The sequence below is a fragment of the Selaginella moellendorffii genome, unplaced genomic scaffold, assembly GCF_000143415.4.
Source record: "Selaginella moellendorffii unplaced genomic scaffold, v1.0 SELMOscaffold_115, whole genome shotgun sequence".
In the NCBI taxonomy this organism is placed as follows: Eukaryota; Viridiplantae; Streptophyta; class Lycopodiopsida; order Selaginellales; family Selaginellaceae; genus Selaginella; species Selaginella moellendorffii.
Window position 1 is genome coordinate 495,966 of NW_003314376.1, and position 21,978 is coordinate 517,943.

The window sequence follows — 21,978 nt, forward strand, 5'->3', positions numbered from 1 at the left end:
TTGATGACATACACAAATCCCAAACCGCGATCTTGTGTTCGTCCATCAACTTCTCGGCCTCATCACTCATTCCCGCGGCCGAGTAGATGCTGGACAGCAAAGCTAATGCCGGAGGATTGCTGGGACTGAGGTCTAGGATGGGCAGCTCGTGGGGATTGTTGTGATTCGAGCACACACTGAGCAACGACACCGAGTTCGGCTGGAACGGCATACTTAGCAAATTCTCGGCCTCTTCGAGCCTCCCAGCTCGGCTGAGCGTATCCGAGATCACCACACAGTGCTCGAAAGTTGGCCGCTCGCCAAAGGGGAGCGCCATAACATCGGTGGGGATGCCGTCCAGCAGCATGGAACTGAAGGGAGAGGTAGAGTGCTTACTTATGCCCGTGCTGGGCATACGAGGAGATCATGGCAGTCCAGATGATGGCTGTCTCGCTCCCGCATTTGTGTAAACACCAACGTGGTGGAGAACTTGCCAGGCAAAACAATCCACGCACACAGGCTTCGATGGCTCCCTGCTGCTCGACTCGGCACTCATCAACATGTATGGCTCCGTAGAGCTTTCGCGGTGCTCGGACACGAGCTCCACGGGCCTGTATCCCTCGAGCAGCATCGCCAAGTCGATCTAGCACCTTCTTGTGACCCGGCATCATCGTATTCCACGACACCCATCTCTCAACGAGCTTGAGTCGAGAACCTTCCAGGCTGCCGCATTTTCCATACATAGCGTTGGTCACCACAGTCTCCGCGTCCACGGGCCGGTGGCGAGATCGCACAGCGAAGAAGACGCCTCGACGGAGGCTCGCTCATCATCCTGAAAAAGAACCGTAGGGCCGCATCGCACTCGCCATTCTCGACGCAGGCGTTGATGAGCGACCGCCATCTCCAGGACGTCGCGATCTGGATTCCGCATATTCCAGATGTTTATGATTTATGATTTCTTGGGATATTCGGATTCTGCACATGACCATGTTCAGTTTCTGATCGGATTGAACACCGGCCTCGCTCCATCGACTCGCCGTAGACTTCGATGAGGGAGATTTGGAATTCTTCACGGTCAAGAAAGGTTTGCAAAGTCTGAAGTACTTGCGAATTTTCCAACAGACAAGAGAAGGGAGCAAAGCTATGGTCTTTTTTTCCATTTCTCTTGTACACTCTATTTTCTCCTTTCAAAGAGTTGTTTATAATAGGAAGGTGGTAAACAAAGGAACGGCAGACTTTATAACACATGTATATACATTTAGTGACGCTGCTCAAAGATCGGTGCGTGCTCAAAGAATACAAGATCGAAGCCATCTATGTGATCGAGAGCGCGTTTGCGAGCAGGGAATACGGTGAAGACTCCCCGGGGTGTGATTCGATCGCAAGGGAGGAAACGCGAGCTTCGTGGTCTTCACGCTGGCTTCGAAACGAGTTCATGAGAGAGGCCCAGACTTCCACACCCGGAACGAAAGGCATGTTGGTGACAAGATCTCGAGCCCCTCCAATGTAGCCCGAGCGTCCCAGGAGATCGATCATGCATCCATACTGCTGGTTCGTGGGGATAAATCCGTAATCCAGAATTATGGAGCAGAAGTAGTAGCAGCCAGCCTCTACATTCCCGGCATGGCTGCAAGCAATCAGCACAGAAACAAAGCTCGGTTCGGCAGGAGTAAGTCCCTCCTGCTGCATTGTCTCGTATAGGTTTTGGGCTCTTTCATGATAGCCGTTACGAGCATGCATCGAAAGAACTGATGCCCAAGAGCTTGCATCTCGCTGTGGCATCGTCACAAAAGTTTTCATGGCTGAAAACACATGCCCATTTTGGGCATATGCTGCAAGCATGGTGTTCCAAGAAACGTGTGTACGAGAAAACCCACAATAGAATAGTTCTTCGGCCTCTCTAACACGCCCGTTATTTGAGTACGCTTCCAGCATTGCATTGAACGTAGCGGAATCTCGGTTCTCACGCAAAAGATCAAAGACAATCTTAGACTCCTGCAGATGCCCAATGGTGGCATATGCTGAAAGCATTGAAGTCCACGCCATAGAATCTCTCCTAGGCATAGAATCGAAAAGCTCTCGAGCTTTGCACAAATTTTCGTGGCGTATATATACATCAAGTATCGCCCCCCAGGAAACTATGTCTCTCTCTGGCATGGAATCGAATAGCTCCTTTGCCTCCCCCGCCAAATCACGTTCCAGTGACGAAGATGAAGCATAGGCAGACACCATCGCATTCCAGGAAACAAGATTCCAGGCAGCCATCTCAAAATAAAAAAGATCTCTCGCAAATTCGATGTGGCCGGCAAGAGCAGCCCATGAGAGCATTGCAGTCCACGACACAAGATCATATGCCGGCATCAAGCGATAGAGCTCCATGGCTGATTTGAGATCGCCGCCACTCGCAAATGCGTTGATCATCGAGGTCCATGACACCATATCCTTGGCAGGCATCCAATCAAACAGCGCCTTTGCTTCGTTGATCCACCGGCGATCTACACTTAGCTGTGAAGAAGCAGATCTCGAGTTTCCGTAAGCCGAGAGCATGGAGTTCCATGAGACGAGGTTGTGACCCGGCATTCGATTGAAGATCTCGCGAGCTTGGTCAACATGCCCCGACCGGGCATACGCCGCAAGCATCGTCGTCCAGGAGATCACATTTTTTTTCGGGAAGCGATCAAAGAAATAAGAGGCAAAAGCAAGGTTTCCTACTTGTATGGCTGCCGCCAGTATCGTGTTCCACTGCGCCAGATCCCAGTCAGGCATTGCATCAAACACGGCAATGGCCAGATCAAAATGCCCGTTGCGGGCATACGCCCCCAGTAGCAGGTTCCACGAGAAGGCGTCCTTGAGCACGATCGAATCGAAGGCGGCACGGGCGCCCTCCACGCTGCCGTGCTTCCCATACATGTGGACGAAGAGATTCACAACAAAGGTCTCGTCCTTTGCAGGAATTCTCTTTTGTAGCTGCTGCTCAAGGAAACTTTGGTGAATCTTCTCCACTTCGCAGAGAGCCTGGCACGATCGAATGAGCTCACTCCATTGCATAATTCCAAGCGGCTATTCTACATGCAATGAAGTTTTGTGTTATAAACACCATGCTCGCCAAAAGGTGAAGGAACGGATTAACAACTTTAATTTTGTTTGGCTCAAGGAAGTTTAAACCCACCAAGTCTAGTGTGCAAGAAGGAAGCACTGAATAACTAGCTGCTCGTTAAGATGAGTATTTCAGTCACAGCATTTAAATTTCTTCTACACAATGCTTGGGAGGATTGTTGGAAGTACCACTTCTTCTACATTTTCAGCTGATATAGACCTAGTTTGACTGAAATTTAACTGCTCCATTAGCGTGCCATGAATATTCTCTTTTTAAAAAATTTTAATGATATTTTCAAGTATGTTTCACAAATTAGCAAAGCTAGTCAGACACCGTCCCTCCCATGCTTGACGTTGCCAGCAAATGCAGCCCCTTAGGCACAACGAGTTATGCATTCATCCAAGTGACGTGCTTCACTTGGGGTGTCACTACAATCAACTTGGGCATCTGGTGCGAGGACCAAATCCCTCACCCCAGGATTCCCGGTTGTTTCCGATCGCCCGTCTCAAATCCCTGTGCGGAGCATCCTATGACACCCAGAGCGGCACCCTGACCGTGGCCAGGGACTTCGAGGACTAGAGCACCCTCGTCGCCAGGCATTTTGTCTATCCTCGAGTGCCGCCATGCTATAAAAATCCCACCTCCAGGCCCGTTCGACAGAGAACGTCGCCAGCAGCAGCGATCCATCAAGCAATGCCCGCGTCACAATGTGACACTGCGCTTGGTCGCGAATGAAGCTCCAAACGACGCCGTCCGAGCACCACACCACAAGATTGTAATCCCAGGGAGGGGACGAAGAACCAGTGGCGATGAGGCGGACCCTGGCATGTCACCAGAGCTCAGGTAGACGAAGAGCCTCCTCACCTGTGTGCGAGAAAGAGGTGTTTGTTGAGACACGGCGCACAGCAAGTCCTTCTCCTCCTCGAAATGTCCTGGATGCGGAGAAGAGCCAGGCGCTGTTCCTGCTCCGGAAGCCGAGAAAGGCAATGGGCTTAAGAAAGAGGCTGCTATCCCCAAGGAGAAAAACAAAATAATATAACGAGACAAGCTTATTAAAGCTAGAATCATAAGTAATCTTGATTCTGCCTTGGTGCGAAAGCAACCCATCTATCGAAAAAACAGCGGCCATCCTCTTCTGACAAGATTCCCAGTGGAGATTCTACCACAACCTGACACTGTAACTAATTATCTTTGCCACTTACTAAGTGCTCAATAGGTGTCGTTGTCTACGCATGGATCATCCTCATGCGTCCAGGATGGTAGCCATCTTCCCAGTTCTTCATTACGAACAATCCACTCCTCTTTCTCTACATCCATAGTCTATCTGTCCCACTGGTGCCCATAGTCACCAATTTGACTCCGACTCTCCCATTTCTGAGTTCATGAGTCATAGACAAAGGTAGCCTGGATCAAAAGCCTGAAACATTTTGAATTCCTTACCCATGGATTGAGCAACACCCAGTAGAATGCTGGAGCGGGTGCCAGGGAAGCCACACTGAAGGCACCTCATTGGCCAAGAACCTTTACACAACCCCACCCCCCAAAGGCCACAAGCACTCACACATGGGACACTGCTCAAAGAGTTTCACAATTGAATCACTGATCAAGTAACACTTTGATAGATGCTACACGTGCTTGCTACTAAAGTAGTGGGCACAAGAAGCCCACAGGGTGAGGCACACAAAAGAAGCCATTGAAGCACTAATGATGGGACCTTGGTAAGTGAGCCAACTTTTGTTTGCATGAGAAGCAGAGTTAGGCACTGCTTGAGAACCTCCATTTCCACCCATCATCAAGTAAAAAAGTCCCTCATGTTTTTGAGATAACACAAGTCCGAGTCTGATCTTGAGTGTGAGTAAGAGCCCAAGTCCCTTTTAGCTATTTGTCCAAGTCTGATTTTGACCTCAATTGTGAGTAAGAGCCCAAATCCGAGCACAAGCCTGAGTAAAAGCCCAAAAGTTTCTGTTCAAGCCCAACTTCAAGCTCAAGTTTGACCAGCTGAGCCAAAATTCCAACAAGGAGTGCACTTGAGGTTTGACTTTAGCTGCCAACACTTCATCCCCCATTATCCTTGAGTTTATAGCTTACCACATTTAAGTAAACAAGTGCTTTGGACTTTCACCACGTATCCACGTCAGAACTTGAACCCAAGTTCGAAATAAAGCCCAACCCTAAATCCAACATAGTGCATAAAAGGTGGAGCCTAAGAGCCCATGTATGAGCTGGAACTCCAGTAACATTTTCAAGTGCTGCAAAGTCCACATCCCACATGTGGCAGAGTCAGAATCTGCAATAGTGATTTTGATTAGCAAAGTTGCCAATATCAATTGCTTTGCTGTTGGATTGCAAACGTAGACGTTAGAAGCAAAGACTCTATATACATGTATAATTGGCATTTTTCGGGCAGTAGAATCGCATCTAGCGTGTTGAGTCCACTCAATCAGCGCAGCTAGAGGGGTGTGCAAGCGCTGGAGAAGCAAGCTCTGCGACTCATTCTTAAAACACTGGATCCTCATGGGCAGCGATGACCATCTAGCCTCAAGGTTTTTCTAAGAATATTCTTGCAAATTGGTAAACAAAGTGTGGCATGAGCGTCCTTGTTTGCTGTTGAGTAAAATTCAAATGAGTTGGTTGTTGGTGACAACCAAGAAACTTTAAAAGCTCCAGTAGCTTCATTGTCAACGACCAATACCTTCGCCTATGAAAACGCATTAATCTTTGGAAAAGAAAAGCTCGACTAGAGCTGCAACTTTTGCAACTTGTTTCTCCATCGCCACTGCTGCAATGCTTGCTGTGCTTCTCATACATTTGGACGAAGAGATTCACAACAAAGGTCTCGTCCTTTGCCGGAGTTAACTTTTCTCGCTGCTGCTGCTGCTGCTGCTCGAGCAAACTTTGAGGAATCCTCTCCACGAACCTGGCACGACCGGATGAGCTCAGTCCACAGCCTATTTCCAAGCGGATATTTCCAAAACGGATTTTGTTCCGCACGATAATTCGCTCTCTGTTGCTCGAAAGAAATTGTATCTGTGAGTGGGAATCGAATCGTGATGAGTTTTCAGTGGTTTAAAAGAGATATTTGGTCTTACCTCGGAAGTCATGGCTGGCACGAGCTTGTTTCGCGCAGCAACTACTCTCGACGCCACCTTGATGATTCTTGGAACCATTGCTGCTACCGCTAATGGCCTCGCGTTGCCGGCCATTCTCATTGTCGCAAGCCTTGTTTACGACCAATACGGGCGATCAGAATCATCACCTATGAAAACGCATCCCAAGGAATTCGTAAGTTTAATCTTTCCTTAAGACAAAGCTCGAATACTGACCAGGCTAGAGCTGGATCTTTGGCAACAGGCTCAGAGGTATCTCTCCATCGCCACTGCCGCAATGCTTGCTGCGTATCTCAGTGAGTTTCTCAGTATCGTATACTTCAAAGACGATCAATCTACCTGAGTTTTTGGCAGATGTGAGCTGCTGGAGTTGCACTGCCGACCGGCAAGTTCGAAAGCTTCGACTGATGTATATGAGCTCGCTACTTAGCCAAAGCGTTGGCGATGTTGACAACTCTACTGCGAACGTGATAGACAACGTTACCAGCAATCTGGTGTTGGTCCAGAAAGCAATCGGAGAGAAGGTAACATCTCTACGCTTTTCTCTTCTTCACGGAATTGTTGCAGATCGGGAACATTATCTACAGCGTTGCATTTTTTCTTGGAGGCTACCTGGTAGCAGTAGTGTTGATATGGAGGATTTCTCTACTTCTGCTGCCTTGCACGCCGCTGCTCATATTACCGAGTGTTCTCTATGCAAGGATTGTGCGAAAGTGCTCCCAGAAGAGATTATCTTCCCAGAAAGAAGGTGGAACAATAGTCAAGCAGGCAATCTCCAACATAAGAGTGGCGTACGCTTTTACCAGCGAGAAGAGAACACTGCAGATGTATTCCAGCTCTCTGGAGAAAGTGGCCGAGATCGAGAGAGTAGAAAGCCTGGCAAAAGGAGTGACTGTAGGCCTCAACGGTATCTCGTTGATGATCTGGGCTCTTTTGATGTGGTACGGGAGCAAGCTGGTTGCTGAAAACCATGGTACTGGAGCTCAAATTCTTGTTGTCGGGGTTGGTTTTATAATCTCCTCCGCGTAAGTTTTGACGTCTATTCTCTCCCATGACGTTCGCGTTGAGCGTGATGCAGGCAGCTTCAAACTGCAATAAGCGACAGCAAAGGACTTATTGAGGGCCAAAACGCGATGAAAGACATTCTTCAAGCCATAGAACGCTCACCTTTCAAGCAATGCCAAGGACGGGCGGGACTGGAGCTTAGAACTGTTGAAGGTCACATAGCCTTCAAAAGTGTCAGCTTCTCATATCCATCCAGGCCCACGCAGCTCGCGCTTGAAGTCCTCACGCTAGATATTCCAGCTGGTAAGCGGCTGGAATTCCCTCATCTTCAATCTGCATGAAAAACATTGCAGGTAAGGTTACCGCTCTTGTGGGAAGAAGCGGATCGGGAAAGTCTACAGTCATTGCGCTCCTAGAGCGATTTTATCATCCAACCGCAGGTGAAATCACTCTGGATGGTGTGTGCATCAGAAGTCTTGACTTAAACTGGTGGAGGTGTCGGATTGGACTGGTAAGCCAGGAGCCTACACTGTTATCCTCTTCCATCAGGCAAAACATTCTATATGGAAACGAGAGAGCCAGTATGGCAGACATTATTGCTGCTGCGAAGCTAGCCGATGCACACGACTTCATCCAAAGACTACCTAATGGATACGACACGCAGGTATGTTGTGATCGACATCCACCTCACATGCAAGGCAAGACGTCTTGCAGGTTGGTGAACTGGGAATGCAAATCTCAGGGGGTCAGAAACAGCGTATTGCAATCGCACGAGCCATCGTGAGGAAACCACGCATCATGCTGCTAGACGAAGCTACGAGCGCACTCGACAACGAGTCCGAGAGAGTTGTCCAGGAAGCTCTAGACAACGCATGCAAGGACGTCACAACAGTAACAATCTCGCACAGGCTCAAGTCAATCCAAAATGCACACTACGTCGCTGTCATGGATGGTGGGAAGGTGCTCGAGGCAGGAAGACAGCAGGAATTGCTTTCCAGAAGGGATGGGATCTACGCAGGCATAGTAAAAAACGTGAACAGGAGCGATACAGACCTTGGCGTGCTGTATAACGGGTTCGAGCATCTGACATACGGAAAAAACATTTCAGAAGGTACGGAGCAAGAAAAAAAAGCCGCACCTTCAAGCGTCAAAGGCACTCCTCCAGCACAAAAACAAGGGTGCTCGACTTTCCTGCAGATACTCAGTTTGAATAGCCCAGAGTGGAAACATGGATGCATGATAGTAGTCAGTGCGACACTGACCGGATTCATTACTCCAGCGAATGGCGTACTAAATGGAGTCACAGTTGCAGCCTTCTACAGCCAAACCTCCCAGGAGCTGAAGCACACAGTGAGATTCGCATGCGGATTATATATCTTGGCCTCTGTGGCACTTTTCATCGCAAACTTCAACCTGCATTACCGAGCTGGAGTCACTGGAGCAGCACTAACGATGAGAATACGACGTGCAATGCTAGCTAAGATATTTCAGCAGGAGGTGGGATGGTTTGAGAAGGATGGAAACTCAAGCGGACAAATCTACAACCGCCTAGGAAATGATGCGAAAATCGTGAGTGGCTGACTGACCTGCTTGCTTTGCAACTTTTCTCACTGTTGTCCTGGTTGACAGGTCGGAGAACTCTTTTGGGACCGTGGCCAGTCGCTGGTACAGGTGATCACAACAGTTGTCTTTTGCATGAGCTTCAGCTTTTGCCTGTCGTGGAAGCTAGCAGTTGTCGCCTCCGTCCCTCAACTTCTGATCGCCGGTGCTTTCTACGCCAGAAGCAGGAGCCTCATCGGACTGATGCGTCACATTGCTGCAGAGCACAAGAGAGTTAGTGATCTAGCCAATGATGCAGCCTCACAACAGAAAACAATCACGGCCTACTGCTTGCAAGACACGGTTTTAAAAGAAATCAAGGCCACCTCAGCGAGAACTCTGGCTGCATCTCAAGTTGCAGGGTTTCTCTACGGCTTCTGCTTCTTTGCACTCTACAACTTCTATGCCCTCTGCATCTGGTATGGAGGAACACTACTGGTAGCAAGAAGAATAACCTTCCAGAATTTTGTGATCTGCTACAGCGCTCTGGTGTCCGCCGGGCGAGCACTAGCAGAGACCGCAGCAGCAACTCCAGCAGTGGCTCATGGCTTGACAGCAAAAGCATCGGTCCTCGAGATACTCAACAAGAAAACAACAGTTTCCGACGTAGAAATGTCTGGAAACGAAGACAACATGCGAGGCGAGGTGGAGTTTCGCGACGTCAGCTTTACGTATCCCTCGAGCATGGAAATACTGGTGTTAAAGAACTTCAGCATTAAAGTGGACGCAGGCCAGACTGCAGCATTGGTTGGAAGGAGCGGGACGGGAAAATCGACAGTCATAGCTCTGCTGGAGAGATTCTACGAACCAATAGCAGGCACAATTCTCCTAGACGGCAAAGACATCAGGAGCATCCACGTTCACACGCTCAGGAAACAAATGGCACTGGTAAACCAGGAGCCAGCTTTGTTCGCGATGAGCATCAGAGACAACATAGCGTATGGCCTAGACAACGCGACGGACGCGGAGATCATCGAAGCAGCAAGCGTAGCAAACGCACACACATTCATCAGGTACCAAAGAACTCTCCAAGAAAACTCTCTAAAGATGGATGCATGGCAGTGCTCTCCCGGAGGGATACGAAACAAATGCCGGCGAAGGAGGCGTCCTTCTCTCCGGAGGACAAAAGCAACGCATAGCAATCGCTCGAGCCGTGATAAAAAAGCCAGCGATTCTTCTCCTGGACGAAGCAACAAGCGCTCTCGACGGTGAGTCCGAGCGCACCGTCCAGCAAGCCCTGGACAAGATCGTGCACGGCAGCACGGCAAAGACGACGATCATCGTCGTCGCTCACAGGCTCTCGACGATCCAACACGCAGATCTCATCGCAGTGATGGAGAATGGCGGGGTTTCGGAACAGGGCAAGCATCAAGAGCTCCTGGCCAAGAATGGCCGATATTTCGCTCTGATCCACTCTCAGCTCTAGCAATCGAGGAGACGATCGATCCAGACGTACCTAGACATGCTAGCGCCTTGCCGCCTTGCCGCCTTGCCGCCTTGCCGCCATAAACCCTAAGTAGCTACATTGTGATAGAGATTGATACATATCATCGTTACTCGTTAGGGAGCTATATACTTCTTCCATTCTATCGAGCGTGAGGCTTCCAGCACGAAGACATCTCTTTGACATGCGACGAGTAGGGATCCTCGGGACCATTTGGAACGTCTCGATCTGGCTTGGCGACCACCGCCGGAGGATCATTCGATGATGGAGCGGTCTGGAAGTCTCTCCCGCCGCAGCCGCTCGTCCTGTGCTTCATCCGGTACTGCTCCGGATCGTCAGGGCCGGATGGAGTCTCTCTTTCGGGATTGGAAACCATCTTCCTCGACTGGACTGGTCCTGCACCAAGAGAGAACAGCCACACCCGTTAGTATCTCGGATCATCTCGAGAAAAAATCGAATTTTTTTCTTCTTTTTTTGCTCTGGAACGAACGAACCTCCTCCAAGGCAGCGAGTCATGAGTGGAAAAAGCAGGAGGAGGATGATAGCCACAACACGGTGGCTGCTTTTGGCGGATGGAGTCATGGCTTTGGCAGTGATGATGGCCAAAGAAACAGCACAGGAGCTAGCTTAATGATTCGAAGCACAGCACAAGTTACACAGAGCAACGCATCATTCACACCTCCAAGCACAGCGTCACAGAGAAAAAAAAAAGTTAAAAAGAATCACAGAAAATGGAGGAGCAGAATCATACAACTCTACACTTAAAAACCACTCAACTCTCGTCCAACGATCGACAAAGATCTCTCTAGAACACAAGCAGACCTCAACAAAACGGCCCTTTGCCACTCCCACTCCACAAAGATCCCGCAAGAACACGCCGTATAAATACCCGAGCGACGATGAGACCTTTGCTCGAGGTACTAATCCGTGCTTGGTTTCTTCGTTTCTTCCTCTTTCGTGTCTTGTCTTGTCCATCTTTTTAACACACACTTACACACACACACACAGCGCACAAAGCCTTTTGTTTCCAATTCCAACACGGCCAGACAGACACACACAGAAAGATGGAACACAGCTTTTGCATTCATTCCTGATTTGAGAGCTCTCTCGTTTAACGCATGAGGGATGGATTTAACGGAACGAATTGGGCAATCAAAGCACAGAATCGTTGGAAGAATAGAAGGAGTCACAGACAAAATGGTGGCGGTGGTGGCGGTGGCGGCGGTGGCGGTGGCGGTGGCGAAGTTTTGGTGGTGGCGAGCAACGTAGCAGCTTTCCAGGCAGACAAAACTTACAGGAAAGAAAAGCTCGCTCCTGCAGAGGAGACAAGCCTCCACAGATTCCAAATGATTCCTGCCCGGAGCTTGCGAGCCTGCTTGGCTTGGATACAAAAAATCCCACTCGCATCCCACTATAACAAAAAAAAAACCAGTAACGATCAAAGAAGAACATTTCATGGCTTGTGGAAAGCCTACAAAAGCAAGACAACCAACTTGTTTTTTTCTAATGTTGTGTCGTGTGGCTTCTTTTGGAGAATCAATGTCTCTCGTAGATTCTACTGCGGAAACTCCTTGTTTAATCCCCGCAATGTTTTTCTGTGAGGCAATGGCATGGAATCTCTGGGGCGAGGAGATCGATGCGTGCTGTCTGTCTGCCTGTCTCTCTGTGTCGAGTTGCTTGCATTATGCTCGAGATCCATGGCGTTGCTCGCTGTGAATTCTTGCGAAGAACAAACCTTTGCTCCCGGACTTGTTGATGGGTGTTTCTATGATTTTCGTGGAAACACTAGTAAACAATGGGGAATTTGAAAGCACAATCCAAGGATTCCCTATGATTGAGCTCACGTTCCACCCGTCTTTATCACTTGGACTGTTCAACAGCCAAAGTTTCTTCCATATTCCAAAGTTCTCTTGCATCTTTCTTGTCGATTTTTGGTACTGTAGAACTACCAACAATGTCGTGACATAAGCTGGTGCTATATTGTAATTTTTCAAAAGTCATTATATACATATTTCAGAAGTTCCAAAATTGATTTTTTCTTTTCTTTTTTTTCTTTCGAATCTTCTTTTGCCTGGCATATTCCCAAAATGTAAAGGACGAGAAAAAAACGGAGAATGAAGCTCGTTTTTTTTTTCAGTTCAAATCGGGAATGAGCATGGATGGAGGCGTCGACCTGTGATGTAAAGGATCAGGGCCCCCAGGAACATATCGATCCGGGTGGTCGATTTGATGAACTTCGCGAACTTCACTGGATCGATTCACATTCACAAGTTTGCGATCATCACCCCCGTGGTGATTCTCAATTGCTACCGCTGCTGCTGCTGCTGCTGCTGCTTGGTACTCGAGCATCTTTCTTCCCACAAGCTGATTGCTCTCCGGGTGATCCCTGCGTGGTCGCGGTGGGATCCTCTGGCAAGAAGAACTCGTTAGAGTCTCCAAGAGAAGGAAGAAAACTTTCAAATGCTTTCACAAACCTGCTGGTGGCGGAATCGCGTCCGGAAATTTGGCACATTTCTTGGGAAAGAAACGCAGCCGGGACAGGGGCGTGTCACCGCCAGCAGCTTCCGAGCCGAGATCCCCCGAGAATCGAAATCTAGAAACCACCAAAAACCAATCAATCAAGCACGAGATGACCCAAAAGAGCACACCTGTAGTGACCAAGAGGTAGAAACAACACACGAAAGCCATCCAGAACAGAGCGCTGTGGATCATCGCAGCGCGCGACATGGACGATCGATCCAGAAAAACCAGAAGAGGAAAAGGAATGATCGATCAAGAAAAACAGAGAAGCTCCAGTACTTTTGAGTCAGTCTTGGCCAGTCCACTCTCCCTTCTTCTTCTTCGACTTAACAAGCATGACCAAATCTATGGAGCAATCTAACAGGCTTTATAGTAAAACACTGGAATTTGGGAACTCGTGACGAATACAAGGAAATAATTAAAATAAATACCCCAACTAATTCACTTTAAAAGCCTTTTTTTTTCCTTTAAACTGAATGTAAGATTAGGAAGGAACTGATTACCGACCGATATAGTTGGTCTAGATTAGTTCGAGTCCTATCAACCACACGCTCCAATCCATCATTCCAAGGGTTTTTAGTATTTCCAATTGCAGGGTGGCGGCAACTTAAGAGCCCTAAATCGGTGCATGCATGGTGGCGGTGACGAGACATTCCCTCATTTGGGGTGTGCGTGCCACCAGAGTTGATTTCCAAATGTGGCAACCCCCGGGTGCATCATTTGTACACTCCATGGTACATGGAGTATTTTTACTATGTCCAAGGTTCACACATTCCAGGCTTTAATAGCTTGGGTGCTAATATGATGGCCGCGAATATGTGTCCGGCCGTAAAGGAATAATTTCCATATCCGAAAATATCAATCCTATTACGCCTCATCATTTCCGTCCCTGGAATAATCACCCTTGATCACGGGAAGAAGAATCGGAGAATTTCTCGTTAGTCTTGCTCTGATACAAAGCTGCCAAGGCATAAAAGAATCCAATCAATCAGTTCTCTCAGAGAAAAGCTCTCGAGTCTCTCTCGCGCGCACAAATACGTACCTGTCGATTCTTTGGAACGGTGAAAACTTATCTGATTGTTGTTCTTTATTGAGTAGCGTTCTTGAACAAAAGTACTTCACTCTATTGTCCGGTGAGTTGCCCTTTGACGTAAGCATGATCAACTCTAAAGCACGAATCTTTCCATAAAGAAGGGATATAAATCATCACAGATGTGAGTGAGAGAGAGAGAGAGAGAGAGATATTCCAAATGTTTAAGCTTTCTGTGTGCTCAACAGCTAAGGATGGATTAGTATCAATACTTACAGTTTCTGGAACACGATACTGGTTAGGAAACCTTGTTTGGCGTCTACTCTCTTTGATCGCTTCCCGGAAAGGAATGTGATCTCCTGGACGACGATGCTCGCAGCGTATGCCATATTGACAAAACTCGCGAGATCTTCAATTCAATGCCGGGTCAGTCATGGAACTCCATGATATCGGCTTACGGAAAGCCAAGTCTAGATCGTAGGCGCTTTTGGGTTGGATGCACGGAACGCGATCTCAGATCGGCCATGGAGCTCTATCACTTGATGCCGGCATATGATCTTGTGTCGTGGACTGCAATGCTCTCATGGCGTGCTCTTGCCGGGGAATGCGATGCTGTCTGCCTAATCTTCGCCACTTGAACGGGTCGATTCCATGCCAGAAGCATTGTTTCCTGGGGGGCGATGATTGAAAGCCATGAATTTTTTTAAAGATTCTATGCGAGATTCTATGGCGTGGCCTCCAATGCTTACAGCATATGCCCGGTTTGGGCATCTTCAAGTGGCAAAGATCATTTTTGATGTTTTGCATGAGAAGGGACGCAATGCAATGCTGGAAGCGTACTCAAATAACGAACGTGTTGGCGAGGCCGAGGAATTATTTTTTGTGGGTTTGCTCGTACACACCTTTCTTGGTTGCAGCATATGCCCTATATGGGTACGATGCCGCAGCGAGATGTTCGATGCTTGCTCGTAACGGCTACCATAAACTCTAGGAGATAATGCAGCAGCCTGTTGAGTCGAGCTTTGCTTCCGTGCTGAATGCTTGCAGCCACGCCAGGAATGTAGAGGGTGGCATGACTCTGGATTACGGATTTATCCCCACGAACCAGCAGTATGGGCCTACGTTGGAGGTACCAAGAATGCTTTCGTTCCGGGTGGAAGTGATCCGGCGAAGCTCGTGTTTCTTCCTTTGCGATCGCCCCGGGGAGTTCACCATATTCCCTGCTTGCAAACGCGTTCTCGATCACATAGACGAATCCCTCGATTTTGTGTTCTTTGAGCACGCACTGAAGCGTCCTCCACGACACGACGTGTATATATAAGTGTGTATTTATATGGTTGTAACATCTATATAGTCTGCCTTTCCTTTGTTTACAGCATCAATCTTTGACCTTTCTATATAGCTGTATGTACTAAGGCGAGCTCAATATTGAGAGGAATACAGCTTCTGCGAACTCCAGGAGACTTTCAAATGTGGCAGAACTCCCTTTTGCAAACTTTTTCTGACCGTGAAAAATTCTCTTCCTCTTGTGAGGACGTGATGATCACAGCCTACACTGAATCACGCGGTGGAGCATGGATAACTTTCATCTATGGAATCAGAATCCAAATATCCCACAGAGTCGGTATCTGCATCTGAATATTCTAGAAAATGGAATCGGCTGCCATATTCGTCAAGGAAGAACGATATATATCAATCTCTAGGCCTAGACTCCATCACAATGTTATTTAGGATTTATGGCGGCACTGCGGCAAGGCGCTAGCAACCCTAGTTACGTTTTCCTCCTCGATTGCTAGAGCTGAGAGTGGATCGGAGCGAAGTATCAGCCATTGGGCAGTAGCTCTTGTGACTGCGATGAGATCTCCGGCCGGATCGTCAACAACGATTGTCGTCCAGGGCTTGCGAGACGGCGGACTCGGACTCACCATCGAGAGCTTGTTGAGAAGAATCGTGGCTTTTTTTATCACTGCTCAAGAGCTTGCTTTTATCCTCTCGAGAGAAGGATGGCCCCCTTCGCCAGCATTTGTTTCGTATCCCTCTGGTAAAGCACTGCCATGCATCCTTCTTTCTTTGTTACCTGATAAATGTGCGTTTGCCTTGTCTTCCATACGATCTCTCATGCTCATTGCAAACAAAGCTGGTTCCTGGTTTACCAGTGCCATTTGTTTCCTGAGCGCATTTCCATGCTCGAGAGATACGCAAAGCTGACGTTGCAAAACTCCACCTCGCCTCACATGTCTTCGTTTCCAGACATTTCTATGTCTAAAACTGCAGTTTTCTTCTTGAGTATCTTGAGGACCGATGCTTTTGCTGTCAAGCCATGAGCCACTGCTGGGGTTGCTGCTGTGGTCAGTGCTCACTCCACAGACACCAGAACGCTGTAGCAGATAAAAAAAATGCTAAAAGGTTATTCTTCTTGCTACCCATAGAAGTTCTAGAGTGCAAAGCTGTACATGGGCTCCTTTGAATTTTTTTTATAATATGTTTTATAATTATTTTTATATAAGAATATATACTATTATTTTTTTTGGGTTTGTTTTAATCCAAAAGGAGATGGAATGGTTAATGCTTCAAATCCAAATATGAGTGGCATTATCTACTTAGATATTTTGTATCACTTATTGAAACTTTACTCTAATCATGTGGCTAGGGTACTTTAGTGATGGAAGGTCATGAGACTTGTGTTGGTTGCTGTGTTTTGAAATGTTATTTTAAAATCCTTAATAGTGGAAAGAAAAAAAATGGTCCTTTTACTTGGTAATGGGTATAGTGATAGTGGAAAGAAGAAGGATGGTCCTTTTACTTGGTAATAAGTATTGGTGATTAATGGAATTTAGTGGATGGGCCTTTAAGCCCTAACTCAATATAAACACTATTGTGAATAAAGAAAGACTTGGTGGGGATCAAAAAAGAAGTATTAAAGAATGGTGTTCACCTATATCTTAGGACATCATAAGAGTGGTTATAAAATGACCACACCTAAAATGGATGGTTTGGTTCTGGAGAGACAAGTTTGTTATATGGGTGGTTTTATATTACTAATGAGATAATGAGAATAAATAAAGCTTTAGCATAAAAGGTTGGGATATTAGTAATACCTTTGGGTGTTTGCAACTAGATTTGGACATATAAAACACTTCGACCAAGTGCAAATGTAATGTGGCCTTTGGGACTTAGCAAGTACCTTAAGATAGAATGAGAACTTATGAAGGTTATAAGTGAAACTCCTCTAAATGGATGAAAATGTAGTTAAGTGACTAAGGTAAAATAAAAATTTAATCACTTACATAATGTTGATATTCTTTCTTAAGATCTTTTTTTTTCTTCTCTCTTTTCTCTTGTTTCTAAAGGGCCTATTGTTTCACCATCAGTAGATTTTTTGGATGAGAATTTTGTACCATTAATGGTTACCATATTTGATGCTAATAACAATAAGATGTAAAGTTGGATTTACCTTCTTTAAATGAATGAGCTATAGATCAAAAACTTCTTAATGAGTTTAACAATTTTGCATCACTTTTTAATAACTTGTCATTTTGGCATTTACATTCTTAATATCTCCTTAAGAACAACTTTTTTTTTTACTTTATGGAGATTAATTCTAATGACCATTTACAATTAGTAATATTTTTAATCTTTATTCCACACTTCCTCCATATTTACTATAACTCCTATTTTAGGTAGGTATATAGGATATTGTCATATGACTGAAAAGTTATGCAAGTCTTTCTATAGGCTAGAAATATGATATAATATCATTTAATATGTGCATAGTTGCATTCAGTGCTAAGTTTGTAAAACTTTCCTTTGTATTGCGGAAGAATAATTGAAGTCAATTGTAGTTTTCCATTTATTTGAGATGGTGGGGTTTGATCTTTTCAATAGTTGACTATTAACAATGAGTATGCCATTATTATTTTTAACTGCTTAACTTAATAGTTTTACTAGTGTGTTTGGGAATGCTATAAGATATTTCTTCCTCAATTGAAATATGGTGTTTTAACATATAATTTTCACCCTTTACTTTATGATGTTTTACCATAGAATAACCATAGAGTGGAAGTTTGGACATGTGGGCCAAGGGTAGCTAATCGAAGCATGGAACGACTCTTGAGCATATAACCTAAAGAGAAAAAAGATAAAAGTATGAAGTAACTTTGGAATAGTTCTAGAGTATCTAACATCCTATTGTTAGAACCAACATGTAAAATAGAGTTAAATGGAGTTTGACACCATTTCAGCATACTAGTAGTTTAATGCGAGGACATAAGTACATCACCAACTATATGGTATGGAACTTGGGTTTAAACTCAAGTTAGACATAAAACAAAGGTAAACACATAAGTAGGAAGTAGACTATACTTTAGGTTGATCAGCCATATCCAACCTTATTATAAATTTGGAACCCACCCCTTATATGTAGCATGCTTTGGGCTTTCATACTAGGAGTTAGTTTTTGGAACAATTATAAAAACTTACTAAATATAGAATGATGTTAGATTGCAAATCTACAGTCTAAGTACACTTGAAATATTTATTAACTCCACTAACATAAGAGGGTTTGATAAAGAGTCTAGCAATATCAATTTTGCCATCATAGCAATAAAAGAATATAAAAAAAGACTCACCAATAAGTAATATTGATACCCGCAGTCTCATTCACAACAGTCTTTGAGTGCAGGCCACTCTTGAGCTCATGAGCTAAGAAGTTGAGCTCACGAGTTGAGTTCAAATTTTAATTGTAATTTAATACAAATTATAAACTTAAATATTAAGGTTGTGGCAAACCTAATAATTTCACAACTCTCTACAAATTATATAGATAAAAATGTTCTAAAGAAATATTCTTGTTCTAACAATTTAAATATTAATTATATGCCATAATAGGGATGTTTGTTAGAACATAAAATAAGATATTTGCAGAAAAAGTATTCTTGTCACTTCCTTAAATCTATACTCTATACTTTCTGGCTAGTAAATATCAAGTTTGTCAAAATTTAAAAATTATTAAATTTTAAAAAAAAATTATATAAGACCATATAACCATTTGAAAGGAAAAAACCAACTGTTGATGTAATCTTGTTGTATATAAAATAGAGACTTAGTTTTTCTCTTGAATACATTTTTAAGGGGTTTGCTATAGTATAGTATTTAGAATTTATAAATCTTCACTTGCACTTTTATTCTAAGAGAGGGAAATATATATAAACATCAGTAGGTTCTATTGGTAATTTTAACTTTTGCAATCTTTCTTCCCAGAGTGGTAATTCAAGGGCTAAAAGTTGCAATAGTCGTCCCATTGCACAACACAATCAAACCATACAAGAAAAAAAAAAAAGGATAGTGAAGATAGTGATTAAGAGTTGGAAATAAATATAATGACAAAGGGTGCATCAAATTGAGTAAAAAAGAATGCTCTTATATTTATTTTAGGAAATTGCAATTTTGTGACTTTCAAGAAATGCCTTATATGTTTTTTGGCTTTCAGTGGAAACAATGGCAATGATCAATATGATGGTATATATGCTCTCACAACACACCCAAAAGACTACCATGAAATATTTTTTGAGATGCTAAAGACAGAAATTGAGATACATAAGTACTATGGGCAATATTGTGAAAAGAACACTTGCAAGTATATAAAATGAAAAGTGAAATGAAAAAATGTTTTTTATTAATTATATAGAGTATAATAGAATAAAAATTAATAATCTTGGAAGATCTAGTTAACTCCAAAAGTCTTCTGCAACTTAGCGAAAGTAAGGCTTGCTTAATATATATAAATATCCACTTTAGGATCTTAGTGTAATATGTTGATGAAGATGTAATACATATACTTGCAAAGAGCATATGCTTTTTCATGTTCCTCACACTTCATGAAATCTAAACATGTGCAAAAAAGAAAGTCTTAAATGATGATTGTATACTCTTCACCTTTTATTTTGATTATGTACTCCTTTGCAAGCGTAATGATGTACTGTATGGAGAGAATCTCACACTTAAGCATTTGAGCCAAGTTTATTTTACCATGCTTTTATTTGGAGACAGTATTAATAAATTTAACTACCTTACCTTTTTTTTTCTTGACTTTCTATGTATCTTTGTGGGAATAGTCTTGGTTTTGTTACTTATGTCTTCAACTTTCCTCTCAAGATTGAAATTAGATTTCTCAAAGTTTTCAATATCATCTGAGATGAGTGTGGCCCTATTAACAACTAACCATTCTTTAGGTATCACATTAGGTTTAGTCACTATAATGTCCTCCTTCCATGTGGCCTGAAGTGGCCTAAAGACATTATAGTGACTAAAGGCCACTTCATAATGGCAAAATACTTGAGATTTTTGTGATCTGTCCAGACCGTTGTTTGATGGCCCGCCCCCTCCAAGAAACGACGCCACTCTCCAACAGAATCCACGATGGCAAGGAGCTCCTTGTCGTGGATTTCGTATTTGATCTCCGTAGGTTGGAATTTCCGAGAATGGAAAGTGACTGGGTGAAATTTTTGATCCGCTCCGAGTTGAGACAGCATAGCATCGATGGCAAAGTCGGAGGTGTCAGCCTCGATGAAGAAAGGTTGTGAGGGATCAGCGTGAATCAAAACAAGAGTAGAACTGAAGGCCGCCTTGAGTGTGTTGAAGGCTTGCTGGGCAATAGCAAACCAAGAGAAGGGAACATCTTTGCGAGTGAGATGTGCGAGAGGAAGGACAATGTCAAAGTAGTGATCAATGAATTTGCGGTAGAAGTTGGCAAAGCCAAGGAAAACCTAAACGTCTGACATTGATTGTGGAGGCTCCCATTCAAGAATAGTCTTGACTTTGGTAGGATCCATCGTGATACCCTCAGGAGTGACAATGTACCCAAGGAACTCCACAGACTCCTGATCAAAGGAACATTTCTCAAGCTTCGCATATAGGCTATGTTCCCGCAGCTTCGCTAGCACCTTGCACACATGCTCGTCATGCTCCTCCTAAGTTTTTGAGTAGATGAGGATGTCATCAAGGTAGACAATCACTATCTGATCAAGAAACTCCCGAAAGACATCATTTGCCATGTGTTGGAAAACTGCTAGAGCATTTGTCAAGCCAAATGGCATGACAGTGTACTCAAAATGGCCATAGTGGGTTCGGAACGCAGTCTTCCATTCATCACCAAGCTGGATCCAGATTAGATTGTATGCTCCACGGAGGTCGATTTTGGTGAAGAAGCGAGCATTGCCAAGGCGTTCCAATAGGTCCGAGATCAGGGGTAGTGGATAATGGTTCTGAACAGTTACCTTGTTCAAATCTCGGTAGTTGATGATTAGCCACAAACTCCCATCCTTCTTCTTGACAAAGAAGACAAGTGCTCCAGCCAGGGACTCCAAATGTTGAATATACCCCGAGGCAAGGTTCTCATCCATGTACTCTTTGAGGGCCTTAAGCTCGGACGGGGATAACCCGTAGATAGGCCCCCACAAAGGTGACGTTCCTTCTTGTAACTCAATGGGACAGTCATAAGGCCGATGAACAGGTAGTACACTAGCTTTTTTCTTGTCAAACACATCCCCAAAATCATGATACTTCTTAAGAAGACTAACAAGAGAAACATGCAAAGCAAAAAGGAAAATAGATTCTTCATGAAGGAGTTTTTTCATAGTGATTCTGGAGATAGAAGGAGGTGTACAACTAAATGGAATGATGATACGAGGATACTATCCAGTGTAAGATGGAAGAGAGGAAAAAGAAGAGGGTGAAAACTTCATAGAGTTAGGAACAAAACCCCGATTTGAGTTTAGGGAACTTTTCTTGATTCGGACTCGATGAACAGCAGAAGAAGCCGTGGGAGATGGTGATGTGGTTGAGACGAGCCATAATTTCTTCCAATAGATCTGAAGTTGATGTAGTTGGAACCAAGGAAAGCCAAGCATCACAAAGGAGGACTTGCTGTTGATGACGTTGAAGGCAATATCGATGATGGTGGACCCGATGTGTACTCGAACGGGTAACGTTTCCCTAATTCCAGAAGATAGAGACACAAAATGCCCGCTAATGCCTTCAACCCTCAGATCCCATATGGTAGGAGAAAGAGGAACGTGAAGTCGGGTAGCAAAGTCCGTGTCCATGAAGCAGGAAGTTGCACCCGAGTCCAGTAGTGCCAGAGCCTTGAGTCCTAATTGTCCAATGAAAGAAAGGAGACATAGGATGCGGAAGTTGCAGG

The 21,978-nt window shown here is 44.8% G+C and overlaps 4 protein-coding genes across 5 annotated transcripts; 1 reads left to right on the forward strand and 3 right to left on the reverse strand.

Annotated features, from left to right (window-relative positions):
• Positions 1 to 1,293: 1,293 nt before the first annotated feature.
• LOC112342695 (pentatricopeptide repeat-containing protein At4g02750-like) lies at positions 1,294 to 3,676 on the reverse strand. The gene is made up of 3 exons (XM_024664890.1): positions 3,549 to 3,676; positions 3,265 to 3,304; positions 1,294 to 2,994 (listed from the first exon to the last, which is right to left on the reverse strand). The coding sequence occupies exons 1-3, from the start codon at positions 3,674 to 3,676 to the stop codon at positions 1,294 to 1,296; spliced, it is 1,869 nt and encodes a 622-aa protein (XP_024520658.1).
• Positions 3,677 to 7,353: 3,677 nt separating this feature from the next.
• On the forward strand, positions 7,354 to 10,374 carry LOC9635074 (putative multidrug resistance protein). The gene is made up of 4 exons (XM_024664891.1): positions 7,354 to 7,852; positions 7,903 to 8,757; positions 8,818 to 9,800; positions 9,850 to 10,374. The coding sequence occupies exons 1-4, from the start codon at positions 7,526 to 7,528 to the stop codon at positions 10,211 to 10,213; spliced, it is 2,529 nt and encodes an 842-aa protein (XP_024520659.1). The 5' UTR covers positions 7,354 to 7,525; the 3' UTR covers positions 10,214 to 10,374.
• On the reverse strand, positions 10,321 to 11,074 carry LOC112342690. Its single transcript, XM_024664864.1, has 2 exons — positions 10,726 to 11,074; positions 10,321 to 10,627 (listed from the first exon to the last, which is right to left on the reverse strand). Exons 1-2 carry the CDS (start codon positions 10,811 to 10,813, stop codon positions 10,374 to 10,376), a joined length of 342 nt encoding a protein of 113 aa, XP_024520632.1. The 5' UTR covers positions 10,814 to 11,074; the 3' UTR covers positions 10,321 to 10,373.
• A 1,281-nt stretch (positions 11,075 to 12,355) lies between these two features.
• LOC9635075 lies at positions 12,356 to 13,060 on the reverse strand. 2 transcript variants are annotated; one of them, XM_002991118.2, is made up of 3 exons: positions 12,880 to 13,060; positions 12,706 to 12,824; positions 12,356 to 12,640 (listed from the first exon to the last, which is right to left on the reverse strand). In XM_002991118.2, the coding sequence occupies exons 1-3, from the start codon at positions 12,956 to 12,958 to the stop codon at positions 12,365 to 12,367; spliced, it is 474 nt and encodes a 157-aa protein (XP_002991164.1). In that variant the 5' UTR covers positions 12,959 to 13,060; the 3' UTR covers positions 12,356 to 12,364. The 2 variants fall into 2 exon arrangements, with proteins under 2 accessions (XP_002991164.1, XP_024520631.1); XM_024664863.1 differs by having other exon boundaries at positions 12,356 to 12,664.
• Between the last annotated feature and the right edge of the window lie 8,918 nt (positions 13,061 to 21,978).

Excerpts from the sequence above, each read along its gene's own strand:
- LOC112342690 (XM_024664864.1), bottom strand. The coding sequence starts at position 10,813 with ATGACTCCATCCGCCAAAAGCAGCCACCGTGTTGTGGCTATCATCCTC. Across the intron at positions 10,628-10,725 it reads GACTCGCTGCCTTGGAGGAG|GACCAGTCCAGTCGAGGAAG; the intron begins GTTCGTTCGTTC and ends CTCTTGGTGCAG.
- LOC112342695 (XM_024664890.1), bottom strand. The coding sequence starts at position 3,676 with ATGCCTGGCGACGAGGGTGCTCTAGTCCTCGAAGTCCCTGGCCACGGT. Across the intron at positions 3,305-3,548 it reads AAACAACCGGGAATCCTGGG|TCAAACTAGGTCTATATCAG; the intron begins GTGAGGGATTTG and ends GTTAAATTTCAG. Across the intron at positions 2,995-3,264 it reads CTGAAAATGTAGAAGAAGTG|GCTCTCTGCGAAGTGGAGAA; the intron begins GTACTTCCAACA and ends CGATCGTGCCAG.
- LOC9635074 (XM_024664891.1), top strand. The coding sequence starts at position 7,526 with ATGAAAAACATTGCAGGTAAGGTTACCGCTCTTGTGGGAAGAAGCGGA. Across the intron at positions 7,853-7,902 it reads CTAATGGATACGACACGCAG|GTTGGTGAACTGGGAATGCA; the intron begins GTATGTTGTGAT and ends GACGTCTTGCAG. Across the intron at positions 9,801-9,849 it reads AACGCACACACATTCATCAG|TGCTCTCCCGGAGGGATACG; the intron begins GTACCAAAGAAC and ends GATGCATGGCAG.
- LOC9635075 (XM_024664863.1), bottom strand. The coding sequence starts at position 12,958 with ATGTCGCGCGCTGCGATGATCCACAGCGCTCTGTTCTGGATGGCTTTC. Across the intron at positions 12,825-12,879 it reads CTACCTCTTGGTCACTACAG|ATTTCGATTCTCGGGGGATC; the intron begins GTGTGCTCTTTT and ends GGTGGTTTCTAG. Across the intron at positions 12,665-12,705 it reads CGCGATTCCGCCACCAGCAG|ACTCTAACGAGTTCTTCTTG; the intron begins GTTTGTGAAAGC and ends CTTCTCTTGGAG.